The sequence below is a fragment of the Podarcis gaigeae genome (assembly GCF_964106915.1).
Source record: "Podarcis gaigeae genome assembly, chromosome: 13".
Lineage (NCBI taxonomy): Eukaryota > Metazoa > Chordata > Lepidosauria > Squamata > Lacertidae > Podarcis > Podarcis gaigeae.
Window position 1 is genome coordinate 54,060,075 of NC_139689.1, and position 21,100 is coordinate 54,081,174.

Here is a 21,100-nt window from a genome sequence, read left to right on the forward strand (position 1 = left end):
ACTCTGTCTCCATATCCAAGGATGTGGTGCTAGCTGTGCCAGCACAAGCCGTTCCAGCCTACTCTCCAGAAAGCCCCAGTGGGCTCTTCAAAAGGGGAGCTGCAGGGGCATGCGAAGCATTGGGACAATGTCTTAGTTATGCCTAGCCATGAACATTAGGACTGATATAACTGCTGATTGCACACCTTGTAACCTGATCTTTGTTTAGCCATTGCATTTGGCGAAAAAGGAGCCAAGAGTACTGTGTCTTCAAGTGGGAGCCAGAACAATGCCCTGCTCGTGATCTTCCAGGGGCCAGTATTAGACACAGAATCCTGGACAAAATAGACTTTGTTTCTGACCCAGCTAAAGGATTCTTAAGTTCTGATTACAGTGTACCATGATGCTATAATTTAGACTGGTACAGTAGTGTTTTTACTATTGTCTCCAAAGGCAGTTTGCAACAAACATGTTTTGCTATGTGCGCCTTACAGGTGCAATGAACAGAGGACTGTGATAAGCTGTGGGTCCTTGCTATGCAGACATGCGGGGGCGAAGCACACATGACATTGCATGCTGTGTGAAGCAGCTGTCCCTTGTACCTCATTCTCAGGCATCAGTCCTCTTCCAAGTTGGCCTAGGAAACAGATGGTATATACTGCAGGTATTCAGCTGTCCATTCAGAATCCATTTATCCATTCTTCCTGAGACCTATTTTTAACTTTTGTCAATTCTGTTGTTGTTGCGACAGGTTTGTGTAGCAGAGTTGATTGGCTATAATAAAGATAAAGTAAATTAGCAGAAAGCAAACTTAAACTATTGATATACACTACAATTTCTTATTCCAAGCATGCACATTTCCTAATAGCATGTACTAATTGGTTGACAGAGTCATCAGAACATGCTGATTTGCCCCTAAATGTAACTTTTATGTTATTCAGAAGAGTTTAGCATACATGTTCATGCCTGCACATGCATTATGTATATGTTAAGGTGCATAACAACCAGCTGTTGAGCACATTCTGCAGGTGTCACAGATAATGTATTTTTCAGAAATATAATGCATCTAGTGTTTAAAAAATACAACAAATTCTAGTGTACTAGAAACTCATATTGGTATTTTGGGATACGTCAACATTCCCCAGACCCCGTAGAGACTTTTCCATGAGGGGTTCCTGAAGTGGCGTTGGGGCAGACATGTGGGTCTTTCACATGGAATCAATGCATCTGGCAGGAGGCAGACTTAGCACATGTGATCCACACAATCGCCCTCTGTGATGGGGTCATTTAAATTTTATCCCAGCGATGTGAGAGCTTGTTCACAGAGAAGAGGCTTCTGTGAATTTGGATGCAGGTGTAAAGAGCCCCGTGCTCATGATTTATGTCCGACTGCATTTGGCTGATATTTGGATCTTGAATAAGGAAACTATATTTAAATTTCAAAATGTGGACTTCTGCCTATCTCTTTGTACCCCTACAAAGTCTCCAAATGAGGCTACTTGCAATCCACATTCTATTTTAAGTCGACACCAAGGCCCCAGAGATCATGGGATCATAGAGTTGGAAGGGACCCTGAGGATCATCTAGTTCAACCCCCTGCAATCCAGGAATGTTCACCTGTCCCTCATAGGGAATGAACCTGCATCCATGGTGTTATCTTTTTTTTAAAAAAAATAATATTTATTAACAGTTTAGAGACTACAGAAGAAAGAGAAAGGATTAAACAAAACAATACGATAAAATACAAATACAAAAACACTACATAACACTAACACTAAAACATTAAATTAACAAAACAAACACAATTTAAAACACATCCAATAATTTCAGTATCTTATCTTTCATTCACTTGTTTCCACTACCTCCTCACACCTCCCTTTTTGTATTCCGCTTCAATTAACTTTTTCAGCAATTCCTTTCCATCTTCCTCTGTTTTCTGTCCTGTAATTTATAACTTATTCTAACCTTATTTTTTCCTTTTAATACATTAATAATCTATTTGTACTTAGTTCCTTATAACATTTCTGCTAAAGCCGTATAACTTCATTCCAACATTTTTCTAACATTCATTTATTTTGCAGTATTTCTGTAAATAATCTTTAAATTTTTTCCAGTCTTCTTCCACCGACTCTTCTCCCTGGTCTCGGATTCTGCCAGTTATTTCCGCCAGTTCCATGTATTCCATCAACTTCATCTGCCACTCTTCCCGGGTGGGTACATGGTGTTATCATAGCATAGCATACCATGGGCCGAATCATGGAATTGGAGGGTGCCTTGTTAAGCTGTTCTGTTGACTCCCATGCTCAGTGTGGGAATCATAGAATCATAGAATCATAGAGTTGGAAGAGACCACAAGGGCCATCGAGTCCAACCCCCTGCCAAGCAGGAAACACCATCAGAGCACTCCTGACATATGGTTGTCAAGCCTCTGCTTAAAGACCTCCAAAGAAGGAGACTCCACCACACTCCTTGGCAGCAAATTCCATTGTCGAACAGCTCTTACTGTCAGGAAGTTCTTCCTAATGTTTAGGTGGAATCTTTTTTCTTGTAGTTTGGAACCATTGCTCCGTGTCTGCTTCTCTGGAGCAGCAGAAAACAACCTTTCTCCCTCCTCTATGTGACATCCTTTTATATATTGGAACATGGCTATCATATCACCCCTTAACCTCCTCTTCTCCAGGCTAAACATGCCCAGCTCCCTTAGCCTGGAGAAGAGGAGGTTAAGGGGTGATATGATGGGAAAACCAAACGTGAAGTATCCCCAACAGATGGCTGTCCAGGCTCTGCTTGAGAAGCAGATAACATACTTGGTATGGAGACATAAATATTGGAGAACGGAACAAAACTGCAGTGTGAGAGTAATTAAGGAGTAATTCAACTCTCTGAATTAACCTGGAGAGATATAAGGAGGAAGGCATTTTCTTTGTAATATTTCTTTTTAAATTTTCATTTTATAATGTTATATAAAACAGAGAGAACAATTGTAACAGATGAAAATCAAAATATAAAAACAAAGTAAAATAGGCACCAAGGATGAGTGCAGTTGCACATGCAATAAAATAACAAAGTTCAAGGAAAAATATTAACATTATCATCAGATTATCAAGCCAAGGTAAATATTTGGAATGTTGTCAGTCAGTTTTGCCAGCCAAACTTTGAACAGGAGCTTTCAAACTGTGTGTGTTTGTGTTTGGATGTTCTCTCTCTTTTCTTACACACACACACACACACACACACACACACACACTGTCTACATGTATATTTTGTGTGTCTATTGATATCAAGCTAAAAGCATTTTTGATTAGAGTGGCCTACCCAGATATGTAGAATGTTGAGGGGTGTGTGTGTGTGCTTAATATAATTTACTGATTTTTCAAAATAACATGTAATAACAATCCTCCCAACCAACATCACCCACTTCACCCACCTCACCCACCCTCCAAATACAGGTTCCTCATGGGAAAACATTGTTCCAAAGAGTCAGGTGTGAGTCTGGTGGACCTCATTCTGAGTGACAGTCAGTTGTGTGTGTAATAAAAGAATGCCGCTATAAAGTTATCCTCTTCTCCTTTTCCCTCTAATGCCTTGATGTCCTTAGTTAATTTTTTGAAAGTGCCAGTATCCCTACTTTCTTTTTCCACTGTGATGATAATAATTAAAGGTAAAGGACCCCTGACAGTTAAGTCCAGTCGCGAACGACTCTGGGCTTATGGCGCTCATCTCGCTTTACTGGCCGGGGGCGGGGGGGCGACGTTTGTCCACTCCGCAGACAGTTTTTCTGGGTCATGTGGCCAGCATGACTAAGCCGCTTCTGGTGAAACCAGAGCAGCGCACGGAAACGCCGTTTACCTTCCCACCGGAGTGGTACCTATTTATCTACTTGCACTTTGAGGTGCTTTTGAACTGCTAGGTTGGCAGGAGCAGGGACCGAGCAACAGGAGCTCACCCGATCGTGGGGATTCGAACCGCTGACCTTCCGTTTGGCAAGCCCAAGGCTCAGTGGTTTACACCACAGCGCCACCCGCATCCCACGATGATAATAATAATGATTATTAAATCTGTATACCACCCTTCATCCGTAGATCTCGGAGCAGATCACAGCACAAAAATACAAGATAATAACAGAAGATGCATAATAAAAACAAGTACAAAACAAACCTATAACCCCCTCACCTCACCCCACTCCCACTAACACATTTGAAGGAGTATAGGATGTTAATCAGCCAAAGGCCTAGTTAAAGAGGCATGTTTTTGCCTGGCTCCTAAAGGTGGATAATGAAGGCACCAGCAGACTCTCCCTGGGGACTTCCTATTTTGAGCTATGTAGTATTCTAGTGGCAATGTAAAGGAAGGTGATTAGTGCTTTGTATGTCAAATTAACACTATCACCTTAAAAACTGTTAGCAGAACCAAGGTTGGGGTGTAAGTAATGTTATGGTTTGTAATCAAACTTCTGTCACTAACAACAGTCTTCCAGAATGCTTGCGGTTTATAACAATCCCACCACATGTGAATAGTTCTGATATCTTTACACCCTCTAATGAAGGCGTTTTCTGAAGCACCCCAGTGCCAGTGATAAGTCCATAATAATAAAGATTGAGTTGCGGCTGAAGGTTCCTCTTCTTGGGTGGAAGGACACTTTCATGTTAAGCTTGTGGTCCACCAAGACCCCCAGATCCTTTCCACATGTATTTCTAGTAAGCCAGGTGTTCCTCATCCTCTATTTGTACACCTGGTTCTTCATGCCCAAGTGCAGAACCTGGCATTTGTCCCTATTGAAATTCACTTTGTTAGCTTGCGCCCAGTTCTCCAATCTGTTAAGGTCATTTTGAATTCTGATTCTGTCTGCGGTATTAGCTCCCCCTCCCAGTTTGGTTTCACCTGCAAATTGGATGAGCATCCCCTCAATTCCTTCATCCAAGTCATTTATAAAGACGCTGAACAACAGGCCCAGGATGGAGCCCTGAGGCAGACCACTGGTCACTTTTTTCCAGTCAACCAGCTACAAATCCACCTGTTGCCTTATTCAACCCACATTTTACCAGCTTCCTCGTGAGAATATCATGGGGGACTTTGTCAAAAGCCTTGCTGAAATCAAGATGCACTATGTCCACAGCATTCCCCTGATCCAACAAGTTTGTAATTCCATCAATTATTTTTTAGAAACTCATGCTGGGTCTCAGTGATCACAGCATCCTTTTCTAAATACTCACAGACTGACAGTTGAATTATCTGTTCTGAAGTGAAATGCTATTCTTTCTTTGCATATAACATTTATATATTGGGGGGTGGGGGTTGTATATGATGAAGGCATGTTCCTGGGCTCTCCTCAGCACAAACATATAAATATAATAATAATAATAATAATAATAATAATAATAATAATAATAATAACAACTGTGAGAATGATCAGGTACATGTTGTTGTTGTTGTTTAGCCATGTCCGCCTCTTCGTGACCCCATGGACAAGAGCACGCCAGGCACTCCTGTCTTCCACTGCCTCCCGCAGTTTGGTCAAACTCATGCTGGCAGCTTCAAGAACACTGTCCAACCATCTCATCCTCTGTTGTCCCCTTCTCCTTGCACCCTCCATCTTTCCCAACATCACGGTCTTTTCCAGGGAGTCTTCTCTTCTCATGAGGTGGCCAAAGTCTTGGAGCCTCAGCTTCCGGATCTGTCCTTCCAGTGAGCACTCAGGGTTGATTTCCTTCAGTATGGAGAGGTTTGATCTTCTTGCAGTCCATGGGACTCTCAAGAGTCTCCTCCAGCACCATAATCCAAAAGCATCAATTCTTCGGTGATCAGCCTTCTTTATGGTCCAGCTTTCACTTCCATACATCACTACTGGGAAAACCATAGCTTTAACTATACGGACCTTCGTTGACAAGGTGATGTCTCTGCTTTTTAAGATGCTGTCTAGGTTTGTCATCGCCTTTCTCCCAAGAAGCAGGCATCTTTTAATTTCGTGGCTGCTGTCACCATCTGGAGTGATCACGGAACCCAAGAAAGTAAAATCTCTCACTGCCTCCATTTCTTCTCCTTCTATTTGCCAGGAGGTGATGGGACCAGTGGCCATGAGCTTATTTTTTTGATGTTGAGCTTCAGACCATATTTTGCACTCTCCTCTTTCACCCTCAATAAAGGGTTCTTTAATTCCTCCTCACTTTTCTGCCATCAAGGTTGTGTCATCTGCATATCTGAGGTTGTTGATATTTCTTCTGGCAATCTTAATTCTGGCTTGGGATCCATCCAGCCCAGCCTTTCGCATGATGAAATCTGCATATTAGTTAAATAAGCAGGGAGACAATATACAGCCTTGTCGTACTCCTTTCCCAATTTTGAACCAATCCATTGTTCCATATCCAGTTCTAACTGTAGCTTCTTGTCCCACATAGAGATTTCTCAGGAGACAGAGGAGGTGATCAGGCACTCCCATTTCTTTAAGAACTTGCCATAGTTTGCCGTGGTCGACACAGTCAAAGGCTTTTGTGTAGTCAATGAAGCAGAAGTATCAGGTACATACCAGAGAGTAAGTCCTATTGAACTCAGTGGGACTTACTGCTCAGTAAAAGTGCTTAGGATTGCAGTGTAAAACTCCTGGCAAACTGGGGAAATATCTCCTCCCTCACGCAGTTTAGGACATCCTACACCTTTCCTCAGCAGTTTCTTTTTCTTTGAGAAAAACAAGAAGCTCATGTAAATGTAAACTGAGCTTTAATAATAAAGAAAACTGTTAACAAAATAACATAATGGGAGAAACTAAATACAACAACATGAGGCAAGTCTTGAGGCAAGAAACAAGGTGGCAGTTGGTCCCTCTTAAGGAATCACACCCTGAAGGGAGGGGCTGATCCAGAGCAGAACCTCAAGAGACCCTCCCCAGGGTGAGAGAGAGAGAGAGAGAGAGAGAGAACACACAGAAGCAAGCCAGACTCCCAAGTGCTTATCTTGTGAACTTGCCATTTAAATTGTTTAATCATATTGCAAAAAAGAGGACCAGGTGAGGAGATCTGATCTCTTCATCACTTTTAATGGATCTCAGAGATGTGAAGGAGAGGGAAAAGCAAAAGGAGGAAGGATCTTTCTGGGGGCTAGGATGCGAGGTCCCTTCCAACTCTGCAACGGATCCTCTTCGTCCGCTCCCTGCCCCTCCAGAATTTCTTTCTCACAGGGAGCCTATCTTCCGCTTCACTGCAGACAGACTCTCCAGATTTTCCAGCTCTCCCTCTCCCTGCATCACACTGTAAATAAGGCACCTTCAGCCTCATGGGGAAAGGGGACAGTAAGAGCTGGTGGCTGCTGTTCACTTTTTCATATTCCTCTCCATTTGAAGCACAGACATGCAGGGGGGCTGGGATCCTCAATGGTGCTCCCCAGGAAGCTTCACCCAGGACAGAAATCCTGGCTGCCCCCCCCCCAGCTGCAGCTCTGATTGAGTTCACGTACAAAACCCACTGTAACACTGTCCTTTATGCAGCCCTCTGTGTCTAGTTTATCCTTCTCTTGTGCCCTCCTTTTTTTTTGCCACTGCTCCCAGCTCTAAAGTTAACTTTCAGCCAACAGAGTGCTGCGAAGAGAATAGAGTGGCCCCCAGAAAATGCCCCCCCCAATTACCAATAAAAGTTTCCTTCCTACGACTGCTGCCAATGCAATGCAGGCGGCCCAAAAGTTAGTTAGTAAATGGACAGAAAAGGCCCAGTGTAAGTCCTGTAAACCAATCCTAAATGCAACAATTATATCACCTTTCCGAATGTGTAAAGTGGCTGGATCTGGTTGCATGGCTGACTGCAGAACAGAGGGAAAGCGGAGTCCCTGAGTGCAAGGCAGCCTGGCTCCCGTATTGAGATTCACTCCTCTTGTTTACAGGAAACACAAGCTCTGCAGAGTTCAGCGTCCTAGAAAAAAAGCAGCCTTGTACCAGTTATAACTTGTACAACAAGAAGTACCTAGTTAACAGTAACAAGCGTGGAATAATCATTACAAACGCCCATGCAGAAAACTGAAGTTATGTGTTCATGCTCCTGTGGAATTAAAAGTATGCATGGGGGCTTCAACGTATTTTGAGTATGCCAAGTTGCATTTTGTTCAGTAGGATGTGTTGTCCTTGGGAGCCACATCTGGAATTATATGTTCACGTTACTCTGCACACTTTAATTAAACTTGGGAAAATCTCTGCATGCCGCAGAAATTAGCAAATACCATGTAAGTAATGAGAAGGGCCCAGAGGGCACGGCTCGACAGCCACAAAATTCTTGCAGAATTACAAAAAGTACAAGGGGTATATTTTCTCCCCACCATCATGCACTTAGTTTTAGGGGAAATCTAGAAGCATGAGTTCCTCTCCAGCTGATTTTTAGGTACTTCAGAATTTATTACTCATCTAAGAAAACCATTCTCTTACATAACTTAGTTAAGCGTTAGATGCACAAAGCTACTGGTGTTCAAGTTCTGTAACTGTAACTTCTCAAGGCTTTGTAAAACCAAGTTAACCCTCAACATAATGTTGGAAACGTGCCTTTTGCCCTCCAAGTCAGTCAACAGTGTGAGTCATACTCTGAACTTTATCAGGCAGTAATCTTACACTTTTAAAATTGCAAATTCATTACAGTCATCTGTGCTTTATGTGGAATAACAGGCTCAACAGGGTTCTCTAGTCCAGGTTGTGGTTACTCATTAAACATGCAAATCGAAAAATATTTCATAACTCTAAATGAAGCAACTGACATTGTTTTTCGGGGGTGGTGGTGGTAGGTATTTGAAAATATGAATATGAATTTTCATGCCCCTCTGTTTATGTATGTGTTCATATTGAAATAGGATTAACTTTGAATCAGAGAATTGGAAAAAGACCGAAAGGGTCATCTATTTCAACCCACTGCAGTGTGATACATTTCCCACTCCTGATACCTTGCCACTTGGAAATCAGTGTGGAAGAAGGACTCTGTGGGTGAACTGAAAGATTCTCAATGGCTTAAGATCTGGTCCACTCGTCTCTTTAGGTCTGTGTCTGCTAACCTTAGGGATAATTCTTTGAAGGTGGTCCACCTCTGGTTTTTAGACTCCAGTCCAACTAGCTGAGGTCTACTTCCTCATTATGTTGGTGGGATTGTAAGGTACTACTACTCAATCCACCAGAACCTGTCTCTGCATGCAGGGAAGTGTTTGAGACCCATCAGCTCCCCTCACCTGGTCAGCCGGCAAGTCAAAGTCGTTTCCTGCAATGTGGCCGCTGTCATATGCTGACAGCTTCTAGGAACCACAGGTGAGAACTGAGTGCAGCGTAGAGCCCAAAGGTGGACAGACTACTCCAGAAAGAACACAAAATCTCCCCCACCATCGGTACTACCCTTCCCCCCACCCCATACACCCCTTTTTAAGTAAAATAAATAAATCAAAAGGCAGCAAGCAGCAAATATTTGAATTCATGATCCTTCTATCTCTGGTTTTATTTCATGTGGTGGTGGTAATTTTATTTTTTCTTTGATTTAGTAGCATAGGAAGGGAGGGGTGGGGAGGCGGGGCACCCAGGACAGCACTGGGGCTGCAGGGTGCCAAACAGCTGCATCCCTCCTGGGTGCCCTCCAGCAGACCCAGTGCTGATGTGAAACGCAGCTGGGGTGCTCTGCGGGTCGGCACACACCAGCTGCACCCCTGCCAGGTGTCCCTTGCCCATTTGGGACCCCCTGCCTCCATGGCACAAGCAGGGGATGCTACACCAGTGCTCCTGCCTTCTTCCCACAAAGAGCCTCAGGAAAAGAGGGGAGAGATGGCAGGCAGAGCCCAGGAGACAGGTGCCCTCAGGGATTCAGTGTGCAGGTCACTCACTCTTCCTCACTGTTACTAGACAAACACATTCAATGAACAATTTCCCATGGAAATGTAAAGTGTCAGAGAACCTTCCTGATCATGTTGTTTTTGGGAAAACTTCATGCGGCCCCTCCAGGCGCCCTCTGTGCACAGCCACCCCCCCAAACCCGGCTCCCCAGAGCAAACCACCTGGTCCGAAACTAGACCTCAGACTTATCTTGGGCAGCCCTGCCTAGCCCAACGGCGAGAGGACCAGACAAGGGGCATTCTCACTTCCCATTCACTCCGGTGGCACACCCTGCCCACTTCTACCCCATGGCACAGCACATGCAAGCGCACCTCCAGCCCCCCAGGCGCAGGTGGGTGGGGCTATGCCAGTGCTTTGATTTGCAAATGTTGGAAGAGTTACCCTGCCAGTGCAAACAGGGTGGATTTGATTTAAATAACTAATCAGTAAGACTTGATTTTAATCATTTTTTAATTTTTTTACAAAAAGACTTGTCCTTGCTGGTATAAGATTTCATTTTTTAAATAATAAATTTTCAAAGTAATTTAGATACTCATATTTATGGTATGGGAAAGGGAAAACACATAAAGGCTTTTCAAACTGTATAATAAGAAAGTCATTAATAAGAGTGTGGGAAAAATAAAAAGATCTGTTAGAGCGGAAAACACCATGGTGGCTGTCACCCACTGAAGCATTTTCACTTAAGTCGACCAAAAAAGTAAGCTGGTTGACATATAGAGAGAGTTGTTAACAGAAGAAGACGGTAAACTAAAAGAGTATGATGAGCTGAAAGACTATCTACAAAGTTGGTTACACCATAGGCAATTAAATGAAATTTTTTAAGGAAGACAATAAAAAGGGGTTTAAGTTATACAATCTCCAGATTTCGAAAAGAAATAGTGAAAGAGAATGTTAAATTGTTAAAATAAGCATGTAGTATTTTATTAGAGTGCGAAACCAAAGATGAAGAGGTAAAATCAGTTATGATTAAATGGGCTCAGGATGTGGGACACAACATCCAATTTGAAAGTTGGGAAAAATTATGGAAAGTTGATATAAAATTCACAGATTGCATACTATCAAGAGAGAATGACATTAAAATGATGTATAGATGGTATATCACACCAGTGAAAATGGCAAAGATGTTTAGGAAAGAAAATAACAGATGTTGGAGATGTAAGGAAAAGGAAGGAACATTTTATCATATGTGGTGGGAATGCCGCCCAGAGTGGCTGGGGAAACTCAGCCAGATGGGCGGGGTATAAATAATAAATGATGATGATGATGAGGCAAATAGATTAAAAATATTGGGAAATTATATACAATGAATTGAAAAAAACACAAAAACGTTTAAAATGAATTTTGTCAAACACCCTGAAGCCATTTTGTTAGGTATCTCAAATCAAGAGCTATCAAAAGAAAAATGGACATTATTTGTGTATGCTTCAACAGCAGCAAGAATCTTGATTGCACAATATTGGAAGACGGAAGAAACACCATCAAAGGAACAATGGCAACAAAAGCTGATGGAACTATGTAGAATTGGCTAAGCTAACATACAAACTACAAGAGGACGAAAAGGACTTCAAAAGAGTCTGGGAACCATTTACTGTTTATTTGCAGAAATAACAGAATGGACTGGATTCACTGGCAGGATTTGAATAAACTTTCACAACTTCATTTCAGTAACGGATATTTTAAAGAAATGATAAGGGGTTTTATTTTTGGGTAGGAAAAGCAGGATACAAGATATAAAACTAAATAACTCAGCAGAGGGGGAGTTGAGGGAAGTCCAGAGGAGGGGAGGGAGAATAATTGTAAATAACATGATGAATGAGATTGGTATTATTAATTGTTATAGAATTCAATAAATAATCGGGGGGGAAGAAATACATAGACAAATAATTATGAATTATTGTGAGGTTTCATAACTGTTTATATTAGGACAACTTTTCTCCTGCACTTTATTGGAAGGAGAAAAATAATCATTTCCTTAATAACTATTTAAACAATTTATTTAACTAAAACAATAATATTACATCATATGTATCCATGTTTGTTCACTGATGTGGTGTGAGACTTTATTGTTTGGAGAATGTCAGGCCAGCCCTGGGAAGAAGGGCCTGGAAGCAGTGAACTCTTCTTCGTTGACCTGCAAGCACTTCAAGGACTTCCAGATCCCAGTTATTATTTCCACCCCTTTGGCTATGCTTCTGCATTCAGGTGCCTATTCTGTACAGTTGGGTGTGAGTGCAGTTGTTGGGACCCAGTGGGATTGGGAAGAGGTTGCCAGCCCCGAAGAGCCTTCAGCACTTGCCTCAAGTCTGAAGTGCACAGATATGCAACTGACTTGCACAATTAATACACAAAGATCCCAAAACTTGTGGAATATTCTGCTCACAAGGCTGCACTTTCATTTTCACTGCTTCACATTTAGCTAATTCCACTCCAAACAATCCATTCACTGAACCTCTTGGAACTTAGCCTTTCAGAGGCAAGGGCTTGGTTCTGTGTATATAAATTTGCAAAGGAACGATGGGATTAAGGTTTTCTCCTCAACTCTGTATGTTTATTTTATAACATTTTTCCTGTGAAGAAAAGGCATGTTATCTTTGCAGACACAAATTCACACTTTTGAGAGCTGCAAAAACAAGCATCTTCTTGTTATCTTCTTGTTAGAAAAACTGCCCCAAATAATCTTACAGAAGCCTCTGGAAGAGCAAGACATTGTGAATGGATTAATAGAATTCATTTATCAAAAAAACACTGCATATTAAACCTCATGCTACGTAATTAAAAACAAATCCTTATTTCCTGATGAATAGCCTTTGGACTATAATGTAACTTACCGTAGATTTCGGCGTAGTAGATGACCCCCCCCCCAAATTGGCAGCTGCAATTTGGGGTTTCGTCTTATAAGCCCAGTTGCCTAATACACTGGGCTGCTCCGCGCTGGGAGAAGGCTGCCTGGAGCGGAGCGCAGCCCGCCGCCCCTGTTGCTGCTTCCGAAGCAGCAGTGGGCGGGCTCCGCGCCAGGTGGAGGCTCAACTAGATGAAGAAATGTTTTTAAATGTTAAAAGCCAGAAGCCGTGCAGTAACTCATACAATACTCTATTACAACGAACGAAGGTATTTTATGAAAGTGCTGAAGCCTTTGGTGTGAGCAGGGCTGATGTCACAAAGGCCCAGCAGTGATGCTGCCACAAACAGACTAAGCAGGAGAGGGGAGTCCAGGCAGCACCAGAGAAACAGGAGAGCTGAACCAGATGTAATGGGGGCAGCTGTGTTTGTTTCATCACAGAATTGCTGGGGGAGCCAAAAATCTGCCTTAGTAGCGTTTGGAAGCAGCCCCTCTGATTCAGATCCACTCTGCCATTCCACTCTGTGCCCTATGGCTGGGTGCGTCCTGCAGAACGAAAAATACGGTAGATAACTAGGTTCCGCTCTGGCAGAAAGGTAAACAGTGTTTCCGTGCACTGCTCTGGATCGCCAGAAGTGGCTTAGTCAAGCTGGCCACATGACCCAGAAGCTGTAAGTAAAGCGAGATGAGTGCCGCTACCCCAGAGTCGGCCACGACTGGACCTAATGGTCAGGGGTCCCTTTACCTTTTACTAATTATATATATTTAGAATTTTATTGAAAATTAAGAACCTCTCCCTTTGTTCCTGGGAATGTGCTGGGGAATATTTTTTCTTTGAACTTGGTGTTCTTTGATAGCTGACCTGTTTATAGGGACTAGCTTGAAACATGGTGACTTAATTGGTCCTTTTGTTAACCTTAAAAATGTGTTCTTCGTATTCTTTTTCATAATTGCCATTTGTGCCATCCTGTTCAGATGCCCTGGCTTATGTGTGAGTGTGCAAGAGAGAGAGAGAGAGGGGGAGAATCTTGATGTGGGCTGCACTGCTTTAGAACGCAGTTAGAGGGCTCACGTGTTTGAATATTCCTTCATATTTAAAATAAATAAAATTAAGATTGCTTGATGCAGGAAACCAGATGTCAACAAAGCAGGCTCTTGATATGCTGGTTTTCTAACATCTCTTCCTGGAGAAGACTTGGATATTTTTCACACCAGTAAGTTAAGCAAGAAAGCCTTTGCAGGGGTTTGCAGGTGGCAAGTAATGCATCAAAAGACCCGTGAGAGTTTTGACCTGTTCACTTACTGCTTTCTGGGGAGAAATCCCAATTCAGTAAGAGGATCTAATGCACTGTAACATTTATTTTGAATGTTTAAAAAACATGGTTCAGGGACAGACCGGAAAGTGGTTTCATTCAAGTAAGTGGCAGAGCCTGACTTAACTTGTGATGGAGATGCCTGTTGAAACCATTTCAATTGCTCTGGTGGATCATCTATACCAGGAGGAAGACAGATTGTGGATTATACTGGATCCCTCAGTAGCTTTTATACCTGGTATGCTTCAGGATAAGTTCTTGGGCTGGGGACTGGACACACAATTTTTCTGTGATTTTCTACTCCTATCAGGAGGGCCAGTAACCTTGAGACTGGATTGCTGCAATGCACTTTATGTGGGGCTGCCTTTAAAGAGAGTCCAGAAATTGCAGTTAGTCCAGAACACTCTAGCTAGGTCACAAACAGGGACTGGACAAAGAAATCTTACTTTGCCTGTGTTGGTCTTAACGTTCATGGGTTAGGACCCAAATATTTCTTGGGCTGCCTTCTGCTCTTTTGATCTGTCCGCTTCCTGAAAGTATCGTCTGGCACTTTTTGAGGGGTGCCCTTGCCTTCTGAAATATAGTGAGGAGCGACCAGAGAGGATCCCTTTTCCTTTGGTGGCTCCTTGCCTTTGGAATACCTACTTCAAGGAAGTCCAGACCTTCTTGCCACCATTTAGGCACCCCCCACCCCACCCCCGGCATTTAAAAACTGCTATTGTAAGCATCTTTAACTCAGAGCAGTTTGCTTTTACTGTCTATTTGAACAGGTAGTTGCTGCTCCAGTTGCTTAAATTTTCTGTATTAGCTTGAGTTTGTTATGCTGTTGTACTTTTTCTTTACTACATTTCTGTTAGCTGAATGCGCAATATTGTGTTGAAGTTGTCAGATGTCAGTAAATAAATATTGTTTGTGTGAAACATGCATGTAACTATATTTCCTCCTTTTTATGTAATCCTTTCTTGTAGAAACACGCAAAAGGGCAGGATTTATTTGACCAGATTGTGTACCATTTGGATCTTGTGGAAACGGATTACTTTGGCCTTCAGTTCATGGATACATCCCAGATTTTGGTATGTAAAGGAGCTTTATTTTATGGTAATTATGGTGTCTAGAAGCATATACTAAAAGCTCTGATAAGGAAGACCTTGTTTATATAATGTTGTGTGCCAGGTGGACCATTGTTTCCCGACTAGGTCAGAAAACTGGTACAAGTTTCAGAATTGCTCTGTGGAACCTAGTGTGTCTTCAGTCCTTGGGTCTGGCTCTTATGCCAATAAGATACATCTTACATTTAGAGGTATGAGAAGCATTTTTACATCCTGGCTGCATTCTACTGAGAGAGGGTGTGGGATGCTATAGAAAGGTATTCTTTATTGGCTGTGTTTTGCATATTGCCTCCAGTGGGATGTAAGAAGCCAAATATGTAGTACAAGAATGAAGCCCAAGAGTTGGGATTCAAATGAGAAAGAAAGTGTGTCAGTGCAGATTTGCTCTCCAGGACCTTCCACCTAGTGGGGGAAGTGATGAATACTGCTAGCACCTCTTTCCACCTGAGCAGAGCTTGCATGTTTTCCTGCAGATATTCAAGACTGATCCGTGCTCTGAGGCTCACTCTCTTTCTCCCTTTTTGCTCCCTGCAAAGAAGCCTTCTTATGAACTGAATGGTGATTGGTTTGGTGTGGTGGTTTCCAGGGATCTTTCCACCAATGTGTGCTCCCCTTTCATCTGAGATTTTTGGTAGGCATGTTACAAAGGAAAAGGTATAGAAATGAGGTTGAGGGCTAATCTGAGCTATGTTATGTGGGATGGCACTGGAGGCACTTCAAAATCTGCTTGTCATCCCGCCACTCCTTGGTGTGTGGAGTGCCCCAGGGTGCAATACTCTCCCCGATGCTTTTTAACATCTTTATGCGCCCCCTCGCCCAGCTTGTCCGGAGTTTTGGGCTGGGCTGCCATCAGTATGCTGATGACACCCAACTCTATCTGTTGATGGACGGCCACCCTGACTCGGCCCCAGACACACTGATCAGATGCTTGGAGGCTGTGGCTGGATGGTTATGTGGGAGCCGGTTGAAGTTAAATCCTTCGAAGACAGAGGTCCTCTGGCTGGGACGGGACAACATGGGACTGAGGGGGCAACTCCCATCTCTTGCGGGGGTGCAATTAGTGCCAGCACCGTCCGTTAAGAGTTTGGGTGTAATCTTCGATACCTCCCTCTCCATGGAGGCGCAGATTGCAGCTATAACAAAGGTGGCATTTTTTCATCTCCGCCAAGCTAAGCAGTTGGCTCCTTACCTCTCTCGCCCTGACCTAGCCACTGTGATCCATGCGACGGTCACCTCCAGACTGGATTATTGTAACTCGCTCTACGTGGGGCTGCCCTTGAGACTGACCCAGAAACTCCAGCGGGTGCAAAATGCCGCAGCGAGACTCCTTACGGGGTCTTTGCTTAGAGATCACATTCATCCGGTGCTATACCAGCTGCACTGGCTCCCGGTGGAGTACAGGATCAGGTTTAAGGTGCTGGTTTTAACCTTCAACGCCCTATACGGCCTAGGACCCTCGTACCTACGGGACCGCCTCTCCTGGTGTGCCCCACAGAGGAACTTACGGTCTTCAAATAAAAACACCTTGAAGGTCCCAAGCCACAGAGAGGTTAGGCTGGCCTCAACTAGAGCCAGGGCTTTTTCGGCTGCGGCTCCAACCTGGTGGAACGCTCTGTCACAAGAGACAAGGGCCCTGCAGGATTTGACATCTTTCCGCAGGGCCTGCAAGACAGAGCTGTTCCACCTGGCCTTTGGTCAGGGTGCAGCCTGACTCCCTCCTTTGGCAATCTTTACAAAACTTTAGTTTATGGTTGCCATCAATTTTGATTTTAATTCATTTTTATAATGTTTTATAATGTTGTACTGTTTTAGTGTTGTTAGCCGCTCTGAGCCCGGCTTCGGCTGGGGAGGGCGGGATATAAATAAAATTTATTATTATTATTATTATTATTATTGAATCTGTCACTTTCCAAGTCTGCCAGGAAGTCGTATGTGACTTGGGGTAAATCTACATCTTCAGTAGATAAACAAAGTACAGCTCTCTTCATCACAGAACCATTTCCGAGTAGGAACACTTGGAACACTTGTTTGTGTCATAAACTTCCTGCACGTTGAACAACTTTTGTGTCAAGGAAAGGCGTGGCAAAATAGGAGGGGTGAACTGAAATCCTTCTTGCAGTGTAATGTCTTTGGCAGCCCCTAAAGCTTGCCTGGCCTGTCTCTTTTGGAGTCTTTGTGGCTTCAAGGCTGAGAAATTGCACCCACATACAAACTAGCTTTGAGTACAGAATAGCTCTGTTTCTTTAGTAGACTGAATTGCCCTCGGTATCAAATGGAAATTGTCCTGGCAGTTTAGAAGAATTGGTGCTTAGAGGGTAATCTGAGAATATCTGAAACTGTCACTTCCAAAATACCATACTAGCTTCTTTCTGAATAGATAAGTCATTTACTTGAGATGCAATAACATTTTTAATTATCAGGCTTCAACTCTACAGAGGAAGAAACCAAAACACTTGGGATTCAATTTGTATCATCTGGCAGAGATGGCACAATAGAGATTTGCTGAAGCCAGAAGTTGCCTGAATTATCCATAGCTTATTTTTGGGTAACAGAAGTGACAGTGTTCATTGAATGAATAACAGCAAATAGTTGTGCTCCTCGGCCCCTGGATGAATTGTATGCATTATCTTAAAGGAGATCTTGTAAAGAATCTCCACCTCTGAAGGAGCCAGGTGTATTAAAAGTGGGCATTTCGTCCGCCTGCCCCACCCATTTGAAGGGGCTGCTTCAATTCATTGTTTCCCTGTTGTCATGCTATTTTAGTGCTGTGTTCTGTGTGTTCAGTTTTTAAAATAAATAAATGCAAACACACCTATATTTCATTTTTTTTATTTACAGTATTTATATTTATTTTCCCTTTTTTGGTGAGATTATCTGTTAAGATTTGAAGAGGAGCTCGTTGCACAATGAGAATGGGGATTAAAAAAAAAACACAGAACCAACCAAAAACATTTGGGCTCTTCCTCTCTAATGTGGATGGAGCTTTTCTCCATCAGGCAACCTCACTCTGCTTGGTCCAGAGGTTGGGGAGGCACAGGGGATTAGGCTAGTATAGGGAAGGGAAGTTGGGGCAGGCACTCAGCACCAAAGCAGCTCTGGATTGCAGCCAAGTATGCAAACAGTGAAAGGTCTCCTTATTTTTGAAGTTTTTCCAAGGTAGATTTCCCTTTCAGTTCTCCTGTTTTTGAGGGGAAGGTTTTACAAGTTTCTCAATACAACTTTTGAACACCCCCTCTTCCAGCTCTAAGCTGGGATGGGGAGTCTGTGGCCCTCCAGAGTGTAGTTGGGCTGCAGCTCACATAAGTCCCAGCCAAGGTAGCCAATGACCAGGCTTTGTGGAAGTTCCAGTCCAACAGCATGGAGAGGGCCATAGGCTTCCCCACCCTGGTTTAGAGTGGGACGTGGGGGTGATCAGTAGTTGTACTGAGAAACCTGAAATCCTTTCCTCACCCAAGCAATTCAGTACCTCTCACTTATCATATCCACATGTGTCGTAAGGTAATTTTTCTTTTTAAAAGGGAAATTGAGCCTCCTCCATCTCTTAACAGTTGTGGCATATAAGGTTCAGCTCCAGACATTACCCAAGCCAAAGTCACATCTCTCAAGAAAAACAGAGAAGCACTGCTAAGGACTGTGGAGATGGTGCTGTTTTTCTGGACTTTCAAAAAATATTAGATTTTTCTGTGGTGTAAAAAGTCAGAAATCCAGGGGATATGAAGGATGGTATTATACATGCCACATTTAAAAAGTGCAGTTATTCCACACAAATGCTTGGTGTGGAAGCAGCACATGGAAATGGTCAAATGCTTATTGAACATGGTATTCTTTGTATGTTTCTTTCTGAACTATTAAAAACGAGCAGAGTCCTTCCTTTTTTTAAAAAAACAACAATTTTCTTTTCCTAGCACTGGCTAGACCATTCAAAACCCATTAAGAAGCAAATCAAAAGTAAGTATGGTGAACCTAAATCTTGAGTCATTGCTAAATATTTCATATTTTTCAAATTACAGATTCACGTTGCCCACTATTTGCCATGTTGCTCACTAGTTGAAAGGTGTTTGTATGAGATCCCTAAGCACCCCCCCCCCCCGATACTGCCTCCTTCAGTATTTTCTCTTGATCAGATTAATGATATGCTATTTGGTAGTTCCCCATCTGGGACCACAATGCAGAGCTGATGAAACTAAGCAGGTATGAACTTGATCACCGTCCACCAGGAGCTCTTAATTAAGTTTGATAAGGGCTTTCAGACTGCTTTTTGATAAGCAAGAATGCAAACTTCTGATTGGCTTTGCTGATCTGAGCACCTAGATCCTGAGTGTGAACTCTCAATTTACCGTAAATCATAAGAAGTGCCTGGTTGAATCAAGCTAATCCCTGGACTAGCAATTGGCTGGTAGTTCTGTAGTGAAATGCAGTCATCCTTTAGTCCACCTCTGCTCTTCTTACTCCGTATTTACTGAGCATTTGATATGTCCTGTGTCTCTGTGCTCTGTTGATAGTTAGTTGAATGTGGAAGTGGAGTGAATATACACCGGAAGAGTAATTTATATGCAATGTAAATGTGCACTTAGATGAGCCCCTTAAATAAAAAAAAATACACTGCTTTTTAGAGCACATTACCAGACATTAATTTTCCATAAAAGCATTTACAATAGAGTACCTACCTAAGTCTCCCAGTTGAAATGTATTTCAACCAGTGATGCTCATGATCTATATTTCTTCTCCTGTAGCTCTTACACCCATGGCCCATTCTGTCCGCCATTGTTCGTTTCCTACTTTCTCTGCCCATTCTGCCTTCAGTGTTGCCCTTTCCTTAAGCACCCCTCGGCCTTTCTGCTTCAAGCTGTTGCCTCCTCCACTATCCTTTTCTTAAGATAAAACAAGATGTAATAGTAGCAACCCAACTTACTTGGAGTCCACTTTTGCAGAAGTGCTGTACTGCCGCCTGAAATTTCACCATATCTCCAATTTTAATCCACTTTTTAAAATAAAAGTTTTCCTGCAGAAACCCCCACTGAATGGATTGGCCTGAAAATTGCCAGGCTTAATCCACTCCGTTTGAAGAGGCAATTTTTTGATTTATAGTCAAGGAAGGGAGAGAGAGGGAGCTTCAGATTTAATGGATCAGATTGGGATGACTAGTGAATGGAATGGCAGAGTGGATCTGAATCAGAGGGGCTGCTTCCCAACGCTACTAAGGCAGCTTTTTGGCTCTCTCAGCAAATCTGTGATGAACCAAACACAGCTGCCCCCATTACATCTGGTTCAGCTCTCCTGTTTCTCTGGTGCTGCCTGGAGTCCCCTCTCCTGCTTAGTCTGTCTGTGGCAGCATCACTGCTGGGCCTTTGTGACATCAGCCCTGCTCACACCAAAGGCTTCAGCACTTTCACAAAATACCTTCGTTCGTTGTAATAGATGTATTGTATGAGTTACTGCACGGCTTCTGGCTTTTAACATTTAAAAACATTTCTTCATCTAGTTGGGCCACCATATACGTTGCACTTTCGAATCAAATACTATTCATCGGAGCCAAACAACCTCCATGAGGAATTCACAAGGTAGGAAGTGATTTTGAGTTGCAACCCAAACATCTGGAAAGGAGGGTAGAGTTAAGGGTAAATCTGGGGTTGGTTTATTAACCAGGCTGGATAAAAATCAATGGCTTGTTGTTGGGTTTTTTTTTTAAAAACAAGATGAAAAAAATGATTTTTTAAAAATTTAAATCGGATTTTTAAAAATAAAATGCTTTTGGGGGAAAAATATTTCTAAAGATAGTTTTCTATTTAAGTTACATTATAGTCCAAAGGCTATTCATCAGGAAATAGGGATTTGTTTTTAATTACGTAGCATGAGGTTTGATATGCAGTGTTTTTTTTGTCATGCTCTTCCAGAGGCTTCTGTAAGATTATTTGGGGCAGTTTTTCTAACAAGAAGATAACAAGAAGATGCTTGTTTTTGCAGCTCTCAAAAGTGTGAATTTGTGTCTGCAAAGATAACATGCCTTTTCTTCACAGGAAAAATG

General features: G+C 42.7%; 1 protein-coding gene and 3 long non-coding RNA genes across 9 annotated transcripts in view; 2 read left to right on the forward strand and 2 right to left on the reverse strand.

Annotated features, from left to right (window-relative positions):
• The window catches only part of LOC310830322, a 28,878-nt gene extending 20,169 nt beyond the window's left edge, over nucleotides 1-8,709 (reverse strand). The window contains exon 1 of the long non-coding RNA XR_014557583.1: nucleotides 7,722-8,709. This is a non-coding gene — a long non-coding RNA (uncharacterized lncRNA). The remainder of the gene's footprint in view (nucleotides 1-7,721) is intronic.
• EPB41L4B (erythrocyte membrane protein band 4.1 like 4B) overlaps nucleotides 1-21,100 on the forward strand; it is a 143,265-nt gene that overhangs the window by 26,343 nt on the left and 95,822 nt on the right. For all 5 annotated transcript variants that reach the window (XM_083709281.1, XM_083709277.1, XM_083709279.1 and 2 more), the window contains exons 2-4: nucleotides 14,935-15,039; nucleotides 18,981-19,023; nucleotides 20,558-20,636. In XM_083709281.1, the coding sequence (XP_083565407.1) occupies nucleotides 14,935-15,039; nucleotides 18,981-19,023; nucleotides 20,558-20,636 (227 nt within the window). The remainder of the gene's footprint in view (nucleotides 1-14,934; nucleotides 15,040-18,980; nucleotides 19,024-20,557; nucleotides 20,637-21,100) is intronic.
• Nucleotides 647-2,294, reverse strand: LOC310830298. Of its 2 annotated transcripts, none has more exons than XR_014557556.1 (2): nucleotides 2,223-2,294; nucleotides 647-753 (listed from the first exon to the last, which is right to left on the reverse strand). It is a non-coding gene; the product is annotated as an uncharacterized lncRNA (long non-coding RNA). The 2 variants fall into 2 exon arrangements; XR_014557557.1 differs by lacking the exon at nucleotides 2,223-2,294 and adding an exon at nucleotides 1,597-1,618.
• On the forward strand, nucleotides 6,676-7,611 carry LOC310830363. Its single transcript, XR_014557634.1, has 2 exons — nucleotides 6,676-7,345; nucleotides 7,400-7,611. It is a non-coding gene; the product is annotated as an uncharacterized lncRNA (long non-coding RNA).